The sequence below is a fragment of the Delphinus delphis genome, chromosome 15, assembly GCF_949987515.2.
Source record: "Delphinus delphis chromosome 15, mDelDel1.2, whole genome shotgun sequence".
NCBI classification, from domain to species: domain Eukaryota; kingdom Metazoa; phylum Chordata; class Mammalia; order Artiodactyla; family Delphinidae; genus Delphinus; species Delphinus delphis.
The window spans coordinates 8,650,346-8,675,281 of NC_082697.1; the positions used below are offsets into that span (position 1 = coordinate 8,650,346).

The following is a 24,936-nucleotide window of genomic DNA, read 5'->3' on the forward strand; positions in this document are numbered from 1 at the left end:
TTGGACCTGAGGCTTTCTTTCCCTCCCCATTCTCCATTTACATACTGCAATGTTTTGGCTGTGCTATTAATTTTTAAAAAATGATTACAAACCTCAAATGTGGAAAATTGGTCTTCACTGTAGCACAAATAAACACTACCTATTTGTCCTTTTCACCATGGTTTGGACCTAACATTATGGGATTGGAAGCATTTATCTCTGTGTGTTCTGTGTCTATCCATCTACTTTTTTCTTTTTTGAAGGACCAGGAAAGCACGATAGTAAGTTACATAAAATTTAAAATGTTATATAGCAAATAAATAGGTGTCACGGAGACCCAAGCTCACATTTAGATCCGATAGATGCATTTCAACTTTTCTTTCAATAGTATGAGTTGAACAAATCATGCTGGGAAAGCAAGAGAGGAATCTGCCAGTAAATACACTTTAATTATCATGATAAAAACATGCAAACAAAACAAAAGTCTTCATTTGGGCCCAGAGAGCCATTAGCCGTTAGAGCGATAGGATGGGTTCCCCCTTTGTCAGAAGCTCTTAGATCTTCTCACTGAGGCAACAGCCCCAGTGTTTAACCCTTCATTTCATTCTGACCAGCCTTGCATTCAGTGACCCTCCCTATGTGATGTGAAGTGAGCCCAAGCCGCACCATATACAGAGCCGTCCCCACCTGGAACCCCGCTGGTGCCCACCGCTCGGTGGCTTGATCCGAAAGTCTCCCATTTAACAAGTGCTCTGACAGGAGGAGGTGGTGAGAGCTTATACAGTTGACCCTTGAACAACATGGGTTTGAGCTGCCTGAGTCCACTTATACATGGATTTTTTTCAAGCGTAAATACTACACAGCCCAGGGTTGGTTGAATCTGCGTGTGTGGAACCTCGGCTACAGAGGAAGCAGGGATAGGCAGGCTACACCGTAGGGAGGGCCGACTGTAAGATACACGCGGATTTCCCACTGCGCAGAGGGTTGGCACCCCTAACCCCCAAGTTGTCTAAGGGTCAAGTGTATGCTAGTATGAGCTGTTCGTATCTCGTATCTTAACCGAAAGAGCTAATCTATAACCTAGCATGACATAAACTGGGCTGGTAAGTGCCAAAGGCTTAAGTCAGATTGGGTCCCATTATGGGGTGTGGCCTAACACCCCAACCTGAACATTTGATGGTCCCTAGCACGTGGGGGGTATCATGCTGGAGGGGAGAGAAAAGGAGGTAGAGAAAATACATAAAGGGAGGTGAAAGGAAGTTCAGCCTTGCTTATGCTCAACGTTTGAAAATGGCTGGTGGGACTAGTCTGCCAAGGTACTTGACCTTGGCGTCTGCCCTCTTCCCTGAAGGTGACATAGGTAGTCTGGGCACTGGTGACTCTGCCAGGCATGGAACTTTGAGGATACATGATGCCAATTATCTCAAGCTGTGGGACCCCCTGGGCATTGGCAATGAGTGTGCAGAACGTCCTTTGCTTCTTTATATAAAATAAAATCTCAAAGCCATGCATTGCATCTACCTTTGCTAAAGGTGGACTCTGATATTAGCTTTATCTTCAGGACAACCAAAAGACGAGGGAGGAAAGTAAGCTTCCTCTCTTTTCATCTCAGTGTTCTGCAGAGAAGAGTATTTTCCTACCATCCAACTACAGGGCATACGCCCTTTCACAGGAGACGTCATGGACAGGAAATAAAGGGGAGGGGGTGGAAGGTAGCAGATGCTGCAAGTAAGCTGCCCAAAGCATTAATTACTAGTAAGAATAATAAAGCCAGCTTTAGACTATTCATGAGCTGATTAAGAAACCTCTGTATAGTGGCTGCCCCCAGGAACCCTACAATCTTTATTCGCTCGCTCACTTTTTAAAAAGAATTTTCATCACCTTGCAAGTCATGCGCGTTACTCTCGGAAGGTGAGGTGGTGAAATGGGACAGTAAGAAAAGTCAGTACTTATCAATTAAAATGAGGTGTAGCCTTGGCCGGACTTTGAAAGTTGGGCCTTGGGTAACTAAGAGGGGCCTTGGGTATCAAGAAGCAGTATACCTGTGAGCTCCATCTCTCTGAACCCATTTTATTCTATTTCCCAACGCTGAACTGGAGAAATTGAGAGAATGGCTAGGGCTTAATTATCATGTTCTAGTCTTCCATAAAAATTCGTGCTATTCCAGCAGGCTACTGTGCTCTTGGTATAGGGAGATGTCAGCTGCCTCTAAGTAGACCCATCTCCCTTCTAGAAGCTCCTCACGAAGTGACTGTCACAACCACGTGGGAGCAAACCCATACCTGCAGAGCTATTCTTCATCCACGTCTGTTACAAACTGTGAATGGTGTTCGGGTGACTTGCTGTGCGTTTTGCTTAGGTGGAGTTTTACTGCGTGTTTGCTCACAAATGTCCGACAGCACAACTTACACTTGAACTTAGAGTCTGTGTCCTCTTCGCCAGCTATGGTTTCCGGTGACCTCTGAGCCGACGATACCCGGGAGATCTCTCGCTCCACTTTGCTTTGCTGTTCCACGGCCACGCGGGTCATGTCCTTCATTTGGAAACCTAGGTGAGATTCTAAGTGACTGATGTAGGTAGAAGGGGTTCGGAACTGGGAGACACAGTCGCTGCAATAAAAGATAGGCTGTCCTTTGTCCATGTTTTTCAGAAATTTGGTCCCGCCCGTTTTCCTAAGCTGGTACTTGACGTTGGCGAGCCAGTGGCTGATGGTGGTCATGGAGAGCCCCGTGAACTTCGAGATCTGCATTCGCTCTTGTGGGCCCAGATCGGACAGCAGGTATTTGCCCTCCGAGGTCTGGAAGAGGCTGGAGGCAAACTGAGCCTGCAGGATCAGAAGATGCTGAGGGTTCCAGTTGGACTGCCGGCCTTTTCTTTTATGCAAGGTTGAGACTTCGCTGGACACGTCCTCAAAGCGCCTGACGTCCATCTCCAGCTTCACGGGAGGGACCCTGGAGGAAGCAGCAGGCTTTGGGGTGGTGGCTTTGGGGAGGACTTTGACCATGTCCGCGATATCAGACAGAGCGTGCTTCTGGGGCGGGGACGTACAGGACTGTGCTTGCGAGGACTCAGCCTTCTTGCTTTTGGACTTGGTCAGGTCGATGGGCTGATCGTTGCTCTCAAACAGGTAGCGTCTGGACACGCTGGCCGGCCTGGTGGAGACAGGACTCAAAACCGGCTTGTCCATGACACTGAGATTCGACTTATGAAACATCGACATTGTGCTTGAGCTCGGGCTGGAGCAGGAAGGAGAGCGCAAGGGTTCCGTAGCTTTGCCCAGGTGGTTGTTCAGGACGGACTGCAGGGCGCTGAGCGGGTTGATGCATGGCAGGGCCGAAGCGTGGCTGGCGAGGGCACAGCCGCTGCTGGGAGAAGATGCTGGCTCCAGGGGCTGGGCTTTCTCTTTCTCACCACCTTCTTTCATCCGCTTGTCCTCCTCCTTCAGGGGACAAGGCTCAGCCTTTTTGGATTCTGAAGGGGGTTCACATTTGGAGAAAGAGTCCCCCTCACTGTGGCTGAAAGAGGACGCCTCTTCCTGGGGACTCTCTTTCCCACACTCCTTCACCACTTCATCTTTGTCGTCGGGTTCCTTCTTAACTTGCGTGTATGGGGTCAGGCTCGTGGGCACAGAAACCAGCGGCATTACTTTCCACTTGGGTGCGATCGGCCTTAACTTGTTGCTGAGGTTGGGTCGAATCTGCAGGACCTGGGAGCCCATCGGCAAGGAAGGCTTGGTACCCTCTGACAGCTGGTAGGCGGCATGGATGCTGGGGTACGCGCTCCAGCTGGGAGCCCCATTTTGGGCTTTGTTGATGGCGGTGGTAACAGTATTTTCTAGTGACTTCAAAATGTCGCCTCCACCCTTTGAGCCGTCTTCCAGATCTTCCTCCCTTAGATACTGGTATTTTATCGTCGGGTCTAAAGGCTTCTGTAGAGGGTCCTTACAGTCCTCGCTTTTCACGACTTTCTCATCCTTGTTGATCGGCTCTGGTTTTTCTTTTTTACTCTCTCTCTTTAACTCAGTTGTCGAAGCCGTGCAGTCGGAAGCTGAGTTACTCGATGGCTTGGGAGCCAGAGAATCACTGTTCGGGGCATCTGACAATGACTGCATCTTCTCCACGGCGAGTGGGTCTAGCACCAGCTGCTTCCCTTTCTTGGAGGCAGAGCTGGTGACCTTGAGAAAGTGACCGGTGACCATCATGTGGGTGGTGAGCTGCTGCAAAGTATCGTGGGAGCTCCCACACTCCATGCACTTCAAGATCTGCGACTTGCAGGCCTCGAACTGCCAGGTGTAGCTGGCGCCATTTTGGTAGCCGTAGCGATTGTTGGAGGACAGCTGTAAGTTGGCGTTCTTCTGAGAAGGAAACGAATCTGCAAACGAGCCTGTGGTCGAATCGGGGGAGCACGGCCGATTGATGTCAAAGATGCGTTTCTTCGCCGGAGTGACCATTTTCGATGAAATGGTTGGTACTGGTTCCTTCAAAGGCACTTTTTGGTAATGTTTTGTTTTGATCATGTGGACGCTCAAATCTTGGAGGGAATCGAAGGAGTCGCCACAAAACATACATTTCAGGACCTTCTGAGCGTCCTCCTTGTCCATATCCTGGAAAGCCCTTTTCCGGGGCTTTGAATAGCTCGTGGGCCTGAGCTTGTCCTTTCTGCGGTTGTCATCTTGATAGTGGCCCGTTTCGTTCATGTGCACGGTCAACTCGACCAGGGTGTCATAGGCGGCACTGCACTGCCGGCACCGGAACCTGCTGGCCCCAGTGAAAACGGTCCCGCACATCTTACTGCTCTGCCGGTACAGCTGGACCGAGCTGAACAGGCTGGGCTTCGACACGGATCTGGAAGGCAAGTTCTGCTGTAGGCTTTTGGACAGAGCGTCTTGGTGCCAATCGAAATCAGTCTTGTTGCTGCCATTTCGGGGGTCACAATTCCGTCTCTCGCTGTTGGACAGTTTGAAGCCAAGACCCAGGCCCGACCAGTAGGAATCAGACAAGATGTTGGCATAGACGGCGGTCATTTTATCCATGCAACTGTGGGCTTCGTTTGGAAGCTTGGGGTGCACGCTTGCTTTCTTGTCCAAGGCATCTCGGCCGCACACACTCTTGATGTCTGACACCTGATCACTGGCGTCACTCAGCAAGGACTCATTCTCGGCGTCCTGATTGGACAGGTGACTTCCTGGCGAGTTCTGGTAGCTGAAGCAGCCTTTCTGCTCGGGGCCCGTTTCTAGCTCCTCATCTGTCCCTGGGTCATTGCTGCCCTGAAGTTGAGCTACCGAACCACTGTCTTCTTCTTCCTCCTCCTCTTTTATTTCCTCCTCTTCCTTCAGCTGTTCTTCCTGGGCGTAGCCTGCAAGAGAACAAGAAGAGATGAGATAACAGTAGCAGGTGACATATCCCATCCCAATTTCCCCACTTGGACAAAGTGCTTCCCATATGGAACTAACAATGTAATCGACACTTTTATGAACTGCAAGCAACGGATACAGGAGAAAGCCAAGTGATGTCTTTTGTGCCAGCTAATGCCTTTTTAAAAAAATGGGCAGGAGTCATAATTCTTTATAAGTGCCTAGAATTCCAAGTTAATAATTTTCCTGTTTAAGGAATATCACTCTAATACTCCTATAATGGGACAGTCACTAAATTCACGTGTATGACTCTCAGGAAAGCTGGACTGAAATTCAGATCCTATTACAGACATAGCTCTACAAGTAGGACGTTGGCTCATAAGAAAACTAAGACTTGACCCTTGGCATCCTCATGGTAAGGTTTACCAAGACACTTGGCCCTGCTGGCATACACTCATTTTTGAGTGCTCAGAAGTAATTTGGATGCATAGCCATTACATTTTTGATAGCGAGGGTCCTTTTTGTTATAACATTTTTATTTGTAGAGAGTCGCACAGCAGGAAGACAGATTATGGAGTATCAAATAAAATCTTCCATTGATAGCTGAAAAATTATGTAAGCTCAGCAAATATAATGATTTTAAAATAATAGCAAATGGTGTTAGAATGGGAGATTTGGGAACTATCCTATTATTCTCGAACAGGTTTATGAAGACCTTTTCAGACAAGGCTGAAAATGCCCTCTCGATCTTGTGCCTGTAATGTCAAATGCACTGATTTGTGGGTACCCGTCATGAGATGCCAATTATACATTTGATTTGTAGATGCAAAATGCTATTGGGGATGCATGCTTTCCCTTCTCTGAAAGGACTTAGGACCAGTAATTGCATAGGGAAAATGAAGGCATGAGAGAGCGGGTGCAAAGGGAATTAAGGGGCAAATACCCATCAATGGAGATGAGGAATGTGACTATTTACGCTCATGTGCTCATTTTCTTCACCTGGCCTTTTCAGAGCCACGTGGATAAAATGCAACCAAAGAAGTACCAAAGCAAGGGAGATTCAGTCTTAGATGTGTAAGGGCTGCATGATCTCAATGTGGTATTTTCCTTATGAGGTCCTATCTCCCCTCTCAGTGCAGGTGGGTACTTGGGAGAAACCCTAGGACAATGCTGTTACTTCCATTCGCCAGGTATAATACTTGAAAAAAGGGGTGCTCAAGCATTGGCGGTCTCTCCTGAGAGGCAGGCAGAGAGGAGAGAAGGGGGATTATTAGGAGTAAGTCACCTGCAGTCAGGAACTCCAAGGGCTCCAAAGACTGAAAAGGAAGAATATTTCTTTTTCAGATTTTTATTTACTTATTTATTTTCCAAAATCAGGGTCTTTTAAAACTTGAACTGTAGCTGATACAGCAAAGTGATTCAGTTATACACATATTTATATATACGTCTTTTCAGATTCTTTTCCATTATAGGCTATTATAAGATGTTGAATATAGTTCCCTGTGCTGTGCAGCAAATCCTTGTTGGTTACCTATTTTATGTACAGTCGTGTGTATCTGTTAATCCCATACCCCTAATTTATCCCTCCCCTGCCTCCTCTTTGGTAACCATAAATTTGTTTTCTATGTCTGTGAGTCTGTTTCTGTTTTGTAAATAAGTTCATTTGTATTGCTTTTTAGATTCTACATATAAATGATACCCTATAATATTTGTCTTTCTCTGTTTGACTTACTTCACTTAGTATGATAATCTCTCGGTCCATCCATGTTGCTGCAAACGGCAATATTTCATACTTTTTTTGTGGCTGAGTACTATTCCATTATATATGTATGTGTGTGTGTATGTATATATATATGTATATCTGCACATATATGTATATATACCACACTGAATATGAAGAATATTTATTATTATCTCCTAGGACCTGTGCTAACTATTGCAAATGCATTCTTTCACTTTATCTAATATCCACACGAAGTAGAAACTATTATTATTTTCATTTCACAGATGCAGAAACTGAGGCTCTGAGTTTGAGAAATTTTCCCCAAGGCCACAGAGTTAGCATTGCAGGGTCATGCCTGAACCCAGCCTGTGTGATGAGAGAATCCATGGTCTTAACCACTAGGTTCCACTCTCTTTTTAGTACCAATCTAATAAATAAGAAAACTTTGCAGAGACCCAAAGGTTAAAGGTCAAGCCATGGGGTTTCTTTGAAATGTCACCAAATGTATAACCACCTCGGAGGGGAGAACTGTAGGAATACTGTGGACGAGAGCCCACACTTTTAAGGGCATGATAGCGTAAAACAAAATGAAATGTAAAAACTCAGCCTCGCCAGTGGTTTTGCGGTCGTGTTCCATTTTGTAGTTGTTGTTATTGGTGTTGTGTTTTTGCTTTCCTAGCAGGTTGACAAGTGGATTTTTCATTAAACTGGGGTTGCTGGTCTCTAGTTCCATAAATTGATTTGAAGAAAAAGAAGCTTCTCAATCTAGGCAAACAGTCGTTAATCAGTGGTCACTACTTGCAAGAAAACCCTAGCTTAGAATAACTGAATTAGATCACACTCCACCCCCGACCCCATCCTCATCGTGTTTTCTTTTTCCTGGACTAGTTTGTATGTTTGTAGAAATAGTCATACCATTAAGATGAAGGAAAAGGTCTATTAACAAAATTAATAAATGACTTGGTACAGAGCCAAGCAAAATACTCCAAAGAATCAGGGAAATGTTACCAATTAGAAACAGGGTTACTTTTGAGAATTAAAAGGGCTTTATTACTCATACACTGGGATGGTACCTATTAGCCAGGACTGTTCCAGGCTAAGCTATACAGTCACCACCCCTATGGGTGATATGATCACTGAAACGAAGAACACCTACACCTACACACAAAGCGGGTGAAGAAATCTAGGGGAAAAGAGAAGGCTTATGCTCACTACGGTTGGTTAACATGTTGCCAGGTTTTATTCATCTCCCTATTTTCAGTGCCTAGCACAGGGCTTGATACTTAGTAGGCAGTTGGGAAATAATGCACGTTACGTTCGTTGCATGTGTGTCGATGAAACATACATGCATGCTTGCATACGCAGGCGCGCGCACACACCCCCCCCACAGACAATCTGCCCAGCCGATATAGTCATTTTCACACAAGGAGAAAAGAAGTGTCTTTTTTAATGCTGACATTTGGAAGCTGAGCTTTCCGGACCAGCTCAACTTCACGATCTACTTTGTCCTTCTAAATGCATTCCCCAGAAGAAAAGTCGAAGACAGCAAATGCCTCCCCCACAATACAGATAAAATTTTCTGCTTAATTAGGCATTGACATGTTTACTATAACCTTTACAGAAGAGTAACTCGCGCTGAGAGACCCTTTGTGTCTGTTTTCTTCTGCAGAACAGACTAAATCTCAGGCACCCGATAAAGTAACGCATTGAAAAGCCTCGTAAAAAAAATGCCAAAGCGTCCATCAGAGTGAGCGTATTTTAACAATGGCTGGAGGTTCCAAGGAGTTTTAAAAAGCACATTTTCATATTATACATTTAAAACTGTTCACTTAAGTGGTTTTGTTTGCCACCAGCAGCTGAGGGGAGAGAGAGGGAAGACAGCCAGAATATGGGTGATCTGTGTGTATAATGAGTATCTGTGTCTCTCTCTATTGATGATTTGTTCAATAAGATTGCATCGTGTGTAAATCTTGGTAAAGTGGATGAGTGGCAAGCTTATTCCTATGAATACTTATCTAGCAAAAGAAAATGAGCACAATTGCACTGAGGCACAAGGAGAAAGGAGTGTCCTCTGCAGAACCTCCTTGTTGACGTTGGGTTTAAGATCAAACTTCATGGTGGCAAACATCTCCCTGTCCAACCTAAATGTCTAATTTCATCCCTTACCACCACCTGACTGTGGCCACATGAAGCTTCTTCACTCCCAGGACAGGTAATTCATGGGCAAACTCAGTTCCATGTCTAAAAGTTCTACGGTCAAGAGACCATCTCTCTTCTACTCCACAGCCACTGTTCTGTGTCGCCATTGCTGTTCACTCAGGTGACTAAATGGGCTTCCTGCTTCCACTTCCTCTAGTCTGTTTTCCAGAGAACTAACTGCTAGAATATTCTTTATTAAAGATATTAGTTGGCGACTCACTGTTTTAACTCCTGCAGTGTCTTTCTGCTGCACAAATAGAAATATATTATAATAAAATTCAAACCCTTCGCCTGGTCTATAAGAGCTGGCAGGATTTGACTTTTGCCTTTTTGCTTTATCGCCCAGTACTCTCGCCTTGTCCTCCACACCCATGGTACAACAACCTACTGGTTCCTTCTTGCGTCTGCCGATCCTTTCCTTGACGGTGGTACTTTGCAATTGCAGATTTCTCTGCTTGGAAGGCTCTTCCTCTTTGGAAGTTGGTTCCTTTTCATGCTTTAGAATTCAGCTCAAATTGCCCCTTCCTGCCCAGTTGTCCCTCCTCTGTGTAACTCTAGATCACATCAACCTACTTACTGAAAGCACTGTGGCACTGACGATACTCTGAAATCATCTTGTGTGTTTACTGATTGATTGTGTCCTCCCACTAAATGTAAAGGTAAAATGTCTGTCCCCTTGAAGCCAGAGACCTCGCTTCTCCCAGCACTCAGAGAACATCCTGGCGCAGAAAGAGGTCCACAAGTTATCTGAGTGAGTGGACAAGTAGATCATACAACGAAAGGGGATTAGTCCAGTTGCAACAGTGCAGTCGGCACCTGTGATGGGTATATCTCCCCACCCCAACCCTGATCTAGATCAGATGTGAATTACAACCATCCTGATCAACTTTCCTCAATGATAAAAACAGAACAACCCCACAGATCATCTTTTCAGAGCAACCCAGCCACCAACATTCTTGTTGCCAGAAATCCCTGAGCTGCGGATTTACACTTTTTAAGTATGAAGGCTGCAAACAAGCATCAAAACTGCGAAGCATCAGGAAATACACTCAACGTGAGCAGATTCTGATTCAAAAAAGATTCACCTACTTTGCAAGTGTGGATGGATTTTGTCACGGATAACGCTCATTAGCTGTTCCATGATGTATATTACACAAATATTAATATTAGGGTGGTCTTAACCCAAATGCTTGATTTTAAAAAGGAGAGATGTCATTAGAAAAATATACTATATATGCTGCAAACTTTTTACCCTGTCATTATACGGGTAAATGCTGAAACAAATCCTCCAACTTTAGAAATTTCCTCTTACATCAAAGGTTCAAAGAAAAAGGAAACAATTAAAAGAATTACCACCTCAATTGTTCCAAAAACCTGTGGTCAGAATGGCTTAAATGAAATTGTGCAAAATAATTCATGGGTGGCATGATGTAAATATCAGATTTTTGCCAAGCGTCCACGTTTGTAGTTGCCTTGAAAATCCACAATAGAGTGTTTACAGTAAAAGCACTGACAGTTTTTAAAGTGGCAGCAGAGGTGGAAGAGTCATAACCCGAGAAGAATATAAAACTCAAGAAGGTTGATTTTTAAAAATGAAACCAGAATTCAATCAAGACCTCATTTAAAAACATATCCGGTGGTGACAGGATCGTTTTCGCCAATCTACCCCACTAAATGACAGTTTAAAATCACATGAAGATTCCACAGTGTGCAGGGCAGACGTAAATGAGGGGATCGCAAGAATTTCTCACCGTGTACCCAGTAGGTACGGTAAATGATGACACGGAAGAAGGTCTTCCTGTCATGAGTCTCTAGTGTTTTGGTGACTGTGGTCTAGAAATCTGTTAATATGTATATTATTATTGGCACTAATTGGCACTCTTGTTGGCAGGCTGAGGAAAGAGATAGAGGATTTCTTGTTCAAGGAGGCTGAGCTACCTTTCAGTGGTGACTGGGTCCAGAGCAAGGGCCCCTCGCAGGGCTGTGTTGAGGGGCTCTGTCTGCTTTGTGTTCCAGGAGGTGGTAGGCTACGGGGCTGTGGGATCCCCGGCTCCCTTCCTGAGCACAGACCTGACTTTACAGAGAATCCAGGTACCATTAGCCAAGGCTCAGCCTCCCTGCCGTCTGGAGAAATCTAAGCTCAGGCACATTTCTAAAAAGAGACATTTTCAATTCAATTTTCATATAGATTTTTATTCCTGCCACACCACATAAAACTCACTAACATAAGCGTGACTTGTACACGCAGCTCAAGAGAGAAGGGCTGGTTCCTTCCTCTATCTGAATGTCAGAACCAAACACATAGAATTCTTTGTTTAAAGGAATGTTGAAGATGGAGTGGTTTAATGACACGAGGCTTCTCCTGGGCCCAGAAGTGCTCTGTAGAGATGGATGGAAAGCTTTCTGAAGGTCATCAAAACAACATCCCTTTTATTATTTCCTGCAGACGTTCAGTAAATTGGAATTTTTTTATATGTACGATGGATACATATTGGGTGCGGTCTGCGTGGAAAAAAAAAGTCCATTTACGTAATCTATTCTTGTTGTAGACACTTTCTTGGGCTATCCTCACAGCTCTTTGGACTGTGAAGCTGTTTCCTAACCACGCTCTGTGACTCTCTCCACAACTTGGTCATCAGCAAAAAAGGACTAAGTTAGTTTAAATCAGGGCAAGTGGATACTGGGTCATCCTTTCGCAGTTCATCTGTTTATTCATTTAATCAAGAAATATTTTTTCTGCAGCTATCACATGCCACATACTTTAGTAGAGTTTCCCTGGGAGTTCCATCCCAGTGGCTCCCCAAAGGCCCAGGAGAGTAGAGACCTGAGTTACAGAGAGAAGTTGGACACTGGGATTAGAGAGGAAAAGGTCATGATAAGGTCATGCATTACTGGAGGAATGCAGGTAACTTAAATGGCAAAGTAGGACAGATGGAAAGAAAACAATCCTGAGTTCCTAAGTAGTGCTGGCATCCACCTGGAGAGACACAGAGGAGCTGCGGATAGCTGGAAAGTCCACGCCACGTTGAAAGAGTACAGCTGCTACTCAAGGAACAATCACGGGGTCTAGGGTTGCCAGAAGCTTTGTTTGGACAAACCATGTAGAAGAAACCAAATATGTCTGGGATCCATCCATCTGCAAGCTCTACACCAAAGGAATCAGCGGAGGCAGAGTTTGAAGATCTGGCATGCTCTCCTGTTGCTTTCTCATACCATCTCTTTGACCTTGATTCTCATCTGTCAATCCCAGATAGGAGGGACCATCCTAAGCATACCTACCTCACAGGATTCTGTTAGGACAAAGGAGGAAATGGAAGAGAAAGTGTATCATAAACCCTTGCTCCTCGAAGGATGGTCCCTGGATCAGCGGCAACAGCACTTGGGAACTTGTTAGAAATGCAGACTCTCAGCTCCATCCAAGGCCTATCGAATAGGAATCATTTAACAAGATCCCCGGGGGGATTCATAGGCTCAAGAAAGTTTGAGATGCCCTGCTGTAAATGGCGAGACTCTTAATTAGGAGCAAGAGATCTGGTAAGCTACTCCTCTCTGCCTATGTTCCTACGTGTATGTGGGTACCAGCTTTGGGAAGAGAACACGACTTCGAGAGTTCCAGCCCCGCTCCTCTCCAGGCAGCAAAGGATGAAATACCTGTGGCTTAGATAATTGCTTCCAGCTAGACTGGGAAACGCCGAGCAAGAGAAAAATAAAAGTCACTGAGTCAACGACTGATCAGTTAACTGAAGAGATAGGATGGCCCACTGGCCACGGGATCAGGCAGGCCTCAGTTCACATCTGCCGGTTTCTGTTTAAATGTGATCGCAGGAAAGTTGCTGAAACTTTCAGAGGCTCTGTTTTCTCATCCATAAAATAAGAACACTAATAGTATTTCCTTCACAGGATAGTTAGGAATATCAAATGTGATGAAGTACGTAACACAACAAGGCTGTAGGACCACCTCCTGACTCTCAGTCCTGTTGTACGTTGTTTATAAACACTGCACATCCTGACCGCCCATCTGAACCCGCAGACGGCTGAAATCAGTTGGCTTTGGCCTTCTTTGTCATCCCTAAATCCTGTTCCAAGCCAACCGCTTTTGATGATATTTGCATTAGATATGAACCAGATTTGCAAGTGTCATGCATAAGGAGAGAGCTTTATCCGATTTGGGGTTTGTTACTTAATATTAAATCATTCATACAAGGAGCCAGTGGTATGTGTGCTGGGAATTTCTGTAGAAGTGATGTGCAAACATCAAATGGCAAGTTATTAGGTTATTACCCATAATGATAATGTCTGCAATCTTCAAGAAATAAAACAACTCACGATTCCAGAAAACAGGCCTTTGTTGGAGACCTTGGCTTTGCAATGAGAGAGATGACTAATGGTCAAAGCAGAAGGTCTCCTAGAAAAAATGCTTTATATTCAACTACCTAGAATTTCAGTCTGGCATGTGTTATTATTGGGAAATATCCTGGTGACAATTTTTAAAAGCAGAGTGAGAAAATATTCATGGAGAAGGGTGAGAAGGGGGCCACTTCATAAGATTTCTTGTAGTTCCAGTTTAGAAATCATTATCCTTATATTATCCTCACACCGAGAGAGCATAAGTCAGGAGCAGGGGATAAAGAAAAGTGAAATGAAACAGGGACAAAGAAACTACACAATAGAACTGAGACTTTCCTATCAAAATAAGAGTTCTGTGCTTTGACTTTTCAAGTGGTAGCAACTATTTTCAGCAAAAGGTACATACTGATTTTCTGTACATTTCCCCCCACATAGGGCTATATAAACACACCCACACGCCTATAGTTCTTTCTAAGACTATAAAGTTTGGAGGGTTTTTGTGGGGGTCTTTTGCCAAGAAAAGGGACAGTGGATCATTGTCTAGAACGACCTTCAGAAAGTATATGAAGCCGATGCACCATCTGTATTTTTTCAGACGTATGTTCCCATTTTACTTGAAATAACATCATTAGCACAGCCATCCCACAGAGCTAGAAGGTGATCTTGTTTCCCTCTTGCCTGGCTTGAAGTCAAACATCGTTTCTTTTTTTTGGCAAATGCTGCTTCTTTCTCTGAAATATTTCATGCAGATAATGGCTAATGACCACTTCTCACTGCCTTTTCTCGAAAACGTCTAACTGCATTAGCCAAGAACGGACAAATTTTAACCTGCTTCTTTTGTTAAGTTCACGGCTGTGACCACTTCCCATTAAGAAAGAAAGGGAGAGAGAAGAAAGCTCACTGTTCCTTCAGAGAAGCAAATTGGCACTGTCAGAAAGCGAGCTGGCCTTTGCTTTTCTGGTGAAAAGTCTGCTATCTCTAGAATCACAGGAGTCCAAGGTGGAAAGACCTTTCACGTCTTATGAGCAGTGACTCAGTCAGACAAGGATCTCCTTGCCCTGGTATTCTTCAATTCTATGATTAATGGCTCAGATACTGGACCTTCCAATTCTTCCTCTTCCTGTTGGATTCTCTGCCAGTATGATCACTGTGACCAGTCTGGCTATGAGGACCACGGTGTATAGAACTTCCCCCCATCCCTAGGAGTTGAGCAGGGTTTCCAGGCTGCTTCTCCTTGCCTCAAACACTCCAATTTGACTTTTGTTCATTTGACATGAGGCAAATCAAGAACTCATCCCCTGTAAAAATATAAAGACTTATTCTCTTATCTCACCTTTGCACTTCAAGGTGAACGAGTTTATTAGCTGGTTTCTATAGAAGAACACGTGGCCCCAGGAGCCAACTGGGTCACCGTCACACTCCAACCCAGTGGTTCTCAACCCGGTGCATGTTTGTGCGTTTGGACAATGTCTGGAGACACCTTTGCTTGTTATGACTGGAGACAAGGTGCTACTGGCGACTGGGGGGTGGAGAGGCCAGGGGTGCCACTAAACACCCCGCCATACACAGGACAGCCCTCACAAAGACAAAGAAATATTCCGTCTCAGATGTCAATAGCTGAGAAGTGCTGTAAAGCCAAGGTCAGCGGCATTGGCGCTGGGAATTGGCGACAACTCACCCTCTTTCTAGTTGTCAGTGAAGCGGGGGCTCTATGGGGAACACTTGGTGTTGTTAGGGGAGAACTAGAGAAGAAAGCACGCACAGCACGCTCACAGGTGTTACGACATGGAATTGAAGAGCGCAAGGTCTGGAGCAAGCCTGCCCGGGTGCAAATCCCACCTCTGTCACGTCTCACATTGTCATCTGGAGCAAACTCCCAGCCTCTGTGGGTCTCAATGTCTTCATCTATAAATTGGAGATAATAGTAGTACCTCCCTCAAAGATGACTGTGAGAACTGAGATAACTGGAAAGAACTCGGAATGCCTGGCAATAATAAGCACTCAATGTACGTTCCCTCTTATTAGCGTTACAAGAACAAAGACGTCGTCGTGAAGAGACACATTTTGAAGCTGGATTTCTCGGGATGTTTAGTATTTACTCTTTCAAGTGTTGGCTGAAAAAAAAAAAAAAATCCATCGGCCTCCTAGCATTATTCTCAACCAATTCCTTCTGGATCCATTTAAATCCCCTTATCAGAATGAGTATTTTTATACTACAAGAAACAAACAAACAAAAAGTTAATGATGAAAAGGATTAGCATTTCTAAATAACTCCAGTAACTCTGTCAAATAAATCCTGACCTATTTCAGTTCCTAATTAACTAGGTTAGCTTTTACAGGAGGCAACTTATCTAAAACAGCAAGTCTGATCTGAGGCCAAACCCACGCTGGACAGTTGGATGAAGCAGTTCTTGGAAATGGCCCCAATTCTGGGACATACAGAGGTCTTCGATCTTTTTGAATCGACAGTTTGAAAAATCTGATGGAAAATCCTCCAGGGTTTTCTGACCCTTTGATTTAAGGTTAGGGCTGGTCTTTTCAAGGCTTGTCATCTTTTCTCTGCCCCTACCTACAAAGGAGATGGGTGAATGGGACAAGTCTTGAGGTCACTATGTCAGCATTCTTCCCAACCCCACAATGCTACTGAACTGGTCATTCTCACAGGAGAGGACAGTGGGTGAGGACAACAGTGTCTGCGGATCTAATTTCTCCGAAGGGGAGCACAGATATATGGCTCATAATACATCCACTGTCTTGTCCTTGATATTCTTTATGACCTTTTTTTTTCTTTCTGTTTTATGTATTTTCCTCTGCTTTTTTTTTTTTTTTTTTTTGCGGTACGCGGGCCTCTCACTGCCGTGGCCTCTCCCGTTGCGGAGCACAGGCTCCGGACGCGCAGGCTCAGTGGCCATGGCTCACGGGCCTAGCCGCTCCGCGGCATGTGGGATCTTCCTGGACCGGGGCACGAACCCGTGTCCCCTGCATCGGACCTCAACCACTGCACCACCAGGGAAGCCCTCCTCTCCTTTTAAAGTCTTCTGATGTTAGTTTTCTGTCAGCTCCCAAACCACTTTCAGGAAAGCTGAATTCTCCTAAAAAATAATATACGCATAGTTTTCCTTAACAACAACTAAAAAGGCAGCTTTTTGTTCAGCTAATTGGTTAGTTAGTTTGCTTTTTGGTGTAAAAAATCATTTGTCTTTTCCTAGGGACATAACAAGAAAAAGAACCAGAGCTTTCTGACCTGGAGGAGGATGATTAGGCCTGGGTCAAATTATTAGAAAAGAATCTTCTTGCATGCGGCCTCTAACACCTTTGACTGTCTATTAGGAGATAATAAAGGGAATTAGCCGTCGTACCTAAAGACAGAGTTTCAAGGAGGACATTGGTTGCCTTTCCAGGTCTTGTTAATGTTTTGTTACTTATGAACATTTAAAAATGAGTTTGGGCTTCCCTATTCTGTCCATTAATTATCCATGATGATAAGGTCAATACTGTAAAATTTGGGACTGATGTTCATAGTCAAGCACCTAGTCCATTGTAACTTACACATTGGCTCTTTCAAATTCTGAGCCCACTTTATGTGCCACTTCCTTCCTGAGACCTTCTCCAAGAGCCCCAGATAGAGTCTCCCTTTCTCTGTGATCCATAGGGCTTTACCCACATCTACTACTGGACAAACCAAACCGTGATTCTGGATCCCACCTCCCAGATGGTAAGCTCTTTAAGAGCAAGGAGGCTATTGGTGTTTATTTTCACATGCCCAGCACTGGGAGTTCTTGGCACTCAGCAAGGACTCTGGAAATGCCCTTCTCTCCTTGACAGCTTTGTATTCTACGACTTTACATAGGATCTTTTTTAAAAAAATTAATTAATTTAGGCTGTGTTGGGTCTTTGTTGCTGCGCGCGGGATTTCTCTAGTTGCGGCGAGCAGGTACTACTCTTCCTTGAGGTGAGTGGGCTTCTCATTGCGGTGGCTTCTCTTGTCGCGGAGCATGGGCTCTAGGCGCGTGGGCTTCAGTAGTTGTGGCATGAGGGTTCAGTAGTTGTGGCTCGCGGGCTCTAGAGCGCAGGCTCAGTAGTTGTGGTGCACGGGCTTAGTTGCTCCGTGGCATGTGGGATCTTCCCAGACCAGGGGTAGAACCCATGACCTCTGGATTGGCAGGCAGATTCTTAACCACTGCACCACCAGGGAAGCCCTTTACATAGGATCTTGCTTAAACAGAACAGCGGAGACAATGTTTACCTAAGGAGGGTCCCAGCCCACAAGCACACACTGAATTATAGACACACGTGGGCTCCTACCACTCCTCCCCAGTGACACCCAGCATATTTCTTGATGACTCAGCTGGGGTGATTCTGTTCCCTGGGGATATCTGCAATGTCTGGGAGCATTTTGGTTGTCACAACTGGGGAGGTGGGGTTGCTGCTGGCATCTAGTGGGTAGAAGTCAGGGACGCTGCTGAACACCCTATAGTGCACAGGACAGTGCCCACAGCAAAGAATGATCTGGCCTAAAAGGCAATAATGCCAAGAATGGAAGACCTAGCATGAGAAATCTTTCTCCCCAATTTGAACATGAGCCCCATGAATGCTGGAGCTTATTTGCCTTGTTCACTGCTGCACACTCAGGGCCAAGCGTGATTCTCGAGGTGACTATCGTCAAAAGTTCTTGAGGCTTTTGTCAGAGCATCATCCATTTCCCACTGGCGTGGGTGCCCTGCCCTTGCCAATCATCCCCTCTGCTTCTGCAGTTTAGGTGAGTTAAGAGTTGAGATCAACTCCTCTCTCTTTTTTTTTTTTTTTTTTTTTTTTTGCGGTACGCGGGCCTCTCACTGCTGTGGCCTCTCCCATTGCGGAGCACAGGCTCCGGATGTGCAGGCTCAGTGGCCATGGCTCACGGGCCCAGCCGCTCCATGGCATGTGGGATCTTCCCGGACCGGGGCACGAACCCGTGTCCCCTGCATCGGCAGGCGGACTCTCAACCACTGCGCCACCAGGGAAGCCCCATCTCCTCTCTTCATGTTAAAGTAGGTAGTATAGCTGATTTTATTTTTTAAGGCATATGATCAGTTTGGAACTGATGTAAGAATAACATTGTCAGGTCCAGGGGGAATAAATCTGCTCTCTTCCAAGCACATTGGGAAGAAGCCAGCAGGACATAGGTTCTAGTCTTCGGGGGATTAATTTAATGAAACTCCAGTGCATCTGGACTACTCTCCAGCAAGAATGATCCAGATAACATGTGTTTAAATAGTTGATGGTTTGTTTAAAGAGCAGAGAGGTAAAACGAAAACACGAGAACGTTCTCTTTTCTCTCTTTTCTTTCCCTGTTTTTGGCATTTCATGTTTGTTTAATACGAGCACATGACTCCAGCTTGGCCAGTCAGACTCTTGTTCCTGGAATCTGAATTCTGACCCCACAACTCAAGGATGGAAAATGGCTGGAGTGGATCCATCTTGACAGCAGCAGCAAGCAGAGATGGCCCTCTGATTATGTCCCCGTGATAGAGGCCTGCTGGCTCCTCCCCCTTCAGTAAGCTACGCCACACGTCTTCCAGCAAATTCCTTCTTTTGACTTGAGTTAGCCAGAGATTACATTTGTGGTTTGCAAACAAAGACCTCACTGTCTAATGGACGGTGCTGAATACATACCTTGAATCAAAGAATGAATCCCTGCTAACTCTAACAGGATGGTTTCTTTGCATGTAGAATAAAGCAAGCTCAGACTCTTGGTCACATTGCCTGGCATTCAGTACACAGACACATGGGCAGACCATAAAGCAATGCTAATTAGAGCATCCTCTTTCTAGAAACCAAGAATTTCCCTCCAAAGCCAAAGTCCCCTCCATCCCGATGTACATTTTTCCATAGAGCCTGGCTCTATGTATGGATCTGCCTTGAAGATGCTTTGTAGGAACATATCATCCCCCAGTGACTTGAATGTACCCTTCTAGAGTATGTTTTCCGCACTTACAGTCTACTGTGTCAATAATCTGCATATTTAAGAGTCCCCACATGCTAACTGAGACGATAGATGGGGCTGGTACAGTCTACTGGGTCAAAAATCTGCTTTAAATAGTCTATATACACAGGCGGCTGAGTAAATAACAGCATTTTCAAAAAGCCCCTAAATGTATAATAACATGATAAATCGCATCAGCTCCTGAAGACGCAGGCTCGCTACTGCTGATCAGGAAAATGATGTGTGCTTTAACAAGCCACTTACAAATGATCTCATCTTTTCCAGCTGTGGGAGCACTGTCTTCTCCTTGGCTATATTTTTCATATGTAGAGAAAAGGAACCCAAACACAGACACACACGCACGTGCGCGCGTATACGTATGCTCGATATCATCTGCACACATAAACTGGGTTTAAGCCAGTGGTCCAGATGTAGGCAGTCAAGGATTCAAGGCCAGAGGGAAAGGTTCTCCTGACTTGGGTTTGGAGAGTGCACCCATCACTCAGCTGCGTGTGATTCAGAGTTAAGCTGGGCTCCAAACGCACAAAAACGTCTGCTTAAATCAATTAGAAGCACTGCTTTTGAGACCTCCATCTGACCTCATTCTGCTGGGAAGATGGCTCTTTCTGTACCACTTCATTAGAACCCTGGTTACTTACAAACTGCTTCTATGTGTACCATATTCTAATATTTTACATGCACGATTTTATTTTAGCCTCACACTTCACTGATGGGAGTGATACTATTAGTTCCATTTTTAAAGACAGAGGAATCGTAGGCTTCGAAAAGTTAATTTTCCTAAGGTCACGTCCCAGATGTTGGTAGACTCCGGCTTTGAATTGAGCACGTGAGGCTCCAGAGCCGTCACCCTCTCGTGGTTACGTTTTCCAGCTCATACTCACGTCCATGCCTGTTTTCAACTGGGCCCTGCTTTGTTCTGGGGTGTGTGGCACAGGTGTATGTTTCCGCTGTAATGCAATATACATTCCTCGACAAGTCTTGCATTTTGCAAAACCTTGCATTAAAATGATAGCACTTAATAGCAAAAATAAGGTTAGGGTAAGCCAGTTCAAAACTAAGCAGGTAGGTACCTAGAATACAACCCAACAAAACCATATTAAAAATACCAGTCCAGTTCTTGTTAAATTCATAACAAATAAAACAATGCTACAGCAAATAAAGGACTTTACTTTGTAAAGAAAGAAGTGATGGTAGTTGTGTAGAAAAGAGTTTAAGGAGGTGGTGAGACTGTGGGGTTAGAGATGGGTTGAAATTTTCAAAGACTGGGGAGAGGTTGACAGTGCAGGCTCCCAAGGCTGACCATTTGCGCCAGGAGGGAGTCGATGGGACTTCTAAGAGCTGCCTGCACTCTTCGTGGCTTCCTGCATTCAGCTGTTAGTGAACTTAGCATTTAGTTGCTGTTACTTAGTGTTACTAAACAATAACATGTTGGAAAAACTCATGTGAATGGATGTGACATCCTTATTATATTTCTATCATTGACAGGTTTACCAATCAGGAGGGAGCTAATTTGCTCAGGAAATATCAGTTGTAACAGAACAGACTTTATTTTATCCTTCGTCCTTAAAGACCTTTCACGTTCCACTAACTTAGTTACGAAAATCCTAGGCACCTCACCAATAAAATCTTAGCGTTGAATTAATTACTCAAGCAAACCATCCTAAAGGAAAGATGCAAATCTGAATACCTTCCAGACTACAGAATTAGCAGCTTATGAACCCTCTTGTTTCTTGGGGAGATATGAAGAAAGAGCTTTCCTCGTACTTCTTCAAGCGTCTACTGTGTGCCTGACACGGTGCGAAGTGTTGGCTATGCGTTTAACTTTGGAAATAATCCTATGAGGTAGGCATTCTTATCTCTGTCTTAAAGGGGAGGAATTTGAGGCTGGCAGGAGAGATACAAGTGGGTCTCTGGAAGAAACTGGCAGAGGCAGGTAGGAAACCAAGCCCACAGACCCCAGGCCCGAGCATTCTCCCCTTCAGCGTTCTGCAATGAGGTAGTAAGTTATGAAGCACAGTCCTAGGGGATGGAAAGTGAAAAATGGTCTCAATCCTTGCTACCTGCAGTCAATTCTTAACACTCTTAGCAGTCAGAATGAAAGATATATCAGACCACGTCACCTCCCTGCTCAAACCCCCCAAGGGAAATGCATCTTACTCACAGAGAAAGCCAGCCTTCTCCCCACGGCCCTCAGATTTACGTGCCTGTTTAGCTTCCATTTCGTCTCTACCCGCCTCTTCCATCCCTCTCTTTCTGGGTTTTCTGCTCCAGCCGTGCTGGCCTCTTCGCTTTTCTCAATCAAGCCAGGAATGCTCCCATCTGAGGCCTTTGCACTGGCTGTTCCCTCTGTGCTTTTCCTCGACCTTCTGTAAGTCTGCGCTCAAAAGCAATTTCCTAAAGAAGCTTACTCCGATCGCCCTGTTTAAATTGCAGCTGGTCTCCCCACTCTCTCAGGAGCCCGATTCTTCTACTCTGCTTTACGTCTCCTCTTTCCATAGCACTTACCACTTAAGACTGTGGAACTGACTTCTTTATTCCTTCTGTCGTTTATTGTGATCTTTCTTTGTTAGCTTGTAGGCTCCACTGGAGCAAGAATCTTGGTTTGGGTGGCTCGATGCTGTAGTGTAAGTCACCTAGAGGCAGTGCATGGCACAGGGTAGGTGCTCAATAAACGCTCACTGAGTGAATCAATGGCTACTTAAGGAATCCTGTGCATTTTTAACTCTACAAAGTGAGCTAAACTCAGTTACTAAAATCCTGGCCCACTCACCAGACCCTTTCTGGGTTGCTGTGGGCTTTTTGCACCAACATTCTATTCTCCGGTAAACGGTGGCCCCAGGAACTGGTCTTGCTTCCCAGACTTCCATCGTTTGCTCAGTATGCTAGCCTTTTAAAAACCTAATCAGGCTCTATATCTAGGGGTAAGTCCAAAAGCAGAAACACAAAAATACCTGCTGTAATATTAGAGATGCCTCTTAATTGGAAAAATACTAAATGTGTCCATGCTTTCAGCTGGATTGGGCTTATAACCACACAGACCCCGGACTGCTGAATATGTTTCTGAAAGGTACTTAAGCCAGACATTTAAAAATCTAACTGCTTGGAAGAAAATTCCAAAGCATGTTCTTGTTTTGCATCCATATTTCTGGTCCTGAGACACTGCAACCCGTGGTTCCAGGACACACAGAGTCTGTGATGTAAATAAACTCTTCTTTCTTTGTTAGCACCGAAACTATTCGATAACATCTGGATCTACAACGAAGAGTCTCTCTCTGACCGGAAGTCCCTCCTCACTCTCTAAAGGAGCGAGAACTGAGTCTGCCCATCCGAACGAGCAGAACAATTCAGAGTCTGAGAGGAGAAAGATCCTCTATCACTCAGCTGCTAGTAAGCTCTATCACGTACTAGCTGTGTGCACTTAGGCAATTACTTAAGCTTTCCAGTTCTCAGTTTCCTCATCTGTAAAATGAGGATTATAGTACCAACCCGATATGACTGTTAAAAGGCTTTAATGAGAACATGCTACTTTTCTCTTTCTTTAATTCTTCTTCTGCCTCGTACTCAACTTTCCAGTTTTCATATAACGTTCCGTGGAGGATCTCTCCTGGCCACCTGATGAGGCAAGGATCACCTCTTAGTCTGATGGGATTTTTCTCTTGTGGTTTCCATGAAACCTGCAATCAAACAATTATACATATAATTGTTACATCTGAACTCTGCCATTTAGACTCCAGCAGGGTTGGGACTTTGTGTCTCAGGCATAGCTGTATCTCCAGGGATACAGGGAGCCTGGAGCATAGAACACAGTTTACAAACAGCATTTCATTGATTCCAAGGCCTTTCTTTTATATTTTAACATCTCAGAAATAAGGGTGGATCTTACAATCAGTGGTATTTTCAAATGGCTGGTGGGGGCAGTTGGAAGCTATTTCAGGAATGCCTTAACCAATTTATTTTGCTTATCTTTTCCTTGTGTCAAATTATAAAGATCTTAAAAAAAGAAGTCTCAAAGAGTCTCTCAGTAAGTATAAAATAGAAATTCTAAGTGATAGGAAGAGGGAAGTGGGTCATGGTTTAATTAGAAGCATTGTTTCTTCCTTAGTGGTACAAATATAAGTAGTGCAGTTGAGTGAATGGCCTCAGCTTAAATACAGTAACTGCTGAATGGATGAAAAAAGTAAAAGAGCTTTGCACAGTGCTTGGCACGTGGAAATTGCTCAGTAAATTATTGTGCTCTTACGATTTTTTATTATCTGGTTAATTCCGTATTTAAAACAACACTAATATTTTTACTTAATGGTTTGGACTTCTTGGCTCTGTATCTAGGTTTGTGCAGAAAGGTCCAACAATGGAATCTCTTGGTTATAGGTACATTCAGCCTCGACTAGAAATGTGATCCTTCCTGCAACTATGATTTGTCTTTTCCTTCTGGTTGTAGGCTGCTTGGAACCCAGTCTAAGCAGTCTGGGTGCCCTTGTTTCCACAAAGCCTGGAACGTGGTAGGCTCAGTAAATATTAGATGACTAATTAAAGAAACCGAAATGCATGAATTACTAGAGATGAGGGTCCTGAGAATGACTACAGAGTGAGAGTTCCAGCACCGTCTTTGTTTTGCAGGGAGAAAATCAGAAACATTGCTCAGTATCAGCGTGGGCGCAATACTTTTTTGTTTGTTTGTTTAGCCTTTAGCACCAGTTCTCAGGGATCCCTCACACGTGATTAAAATATTCAAGAGCATTCAAATCAACTTTCAAATTGTAAAGCTTTCCATGCCTTAACTGAGAGGTGAGGAACAAATAGTGAGGGAGTGTATATTTCCCTACATTTTCCTGTAGAGGTTGGTGATCACAGTAATGAGGAAGGGTGCTATCTGCTGAGGATCCTTTCCTTTATGGGTGGGGAAATTTCTTAAAGACCAGGAAAGTGGACTTACACCGGGCACATAGTAGATACTCAATACGTATGTGTTGAATAACTAAGGTCAACGATCAAGATCATTGCCAAGATCTTGACTATTCCATTGATGGCCCTTTTACCACGTATTCTGCCCTCTGCTTTGCTTCTAGCCCCTCTAGATGCACATCCACCCCAGCGCTTAAACACGCTTCAAGGCCTGGGTCTGGTGGCTTCTGGGGTCATCTCTTTGTGTGACCAGCTCAACATACGTTGAGTGTTGATTTTGTAGATAACCCAAGAAGGACAGCTCTTCAATAATCCTATTCATCTATTGTCAGCTGAAGTCAAATCACTTTACTGCAGATTCTTTCTGAAGGGGTGCATGGATTGATTTACAAGTGCAGCTAGTTAGAAAGACATTCAATGATTTGTATATGCAGGATGTCAAGAATG

At 44.5% G+C, this 24,936-nt stretch overlaps 1 protein-coding gene across 1 annotated transcript in view; it reads right to left on the reverse strand.

The window, feature by feature from the left end:
* Window positions 1-413: 413 nt before the first annotated feature.
* The window catches only part of TSHZ2 (teashirt zinc finger homeobox 2), a 273,312-nt gene continuing 248,789 nt past the window's right edge, over window positions 414-24,936 (reverse strand). Inside the window, exon 2 of the mRNA XM_060033392.1 lies at window positions 414-5,334. Within this exon, the coding sequence (XP_059889375.1) occupies window positions 2,270-5,334 (3,065 nt within the window). The 3' untranslated portion in view covers window positions 414-2,269. The remainder of the gene's footprint in view (window positions 5,335-24,936) is intronic.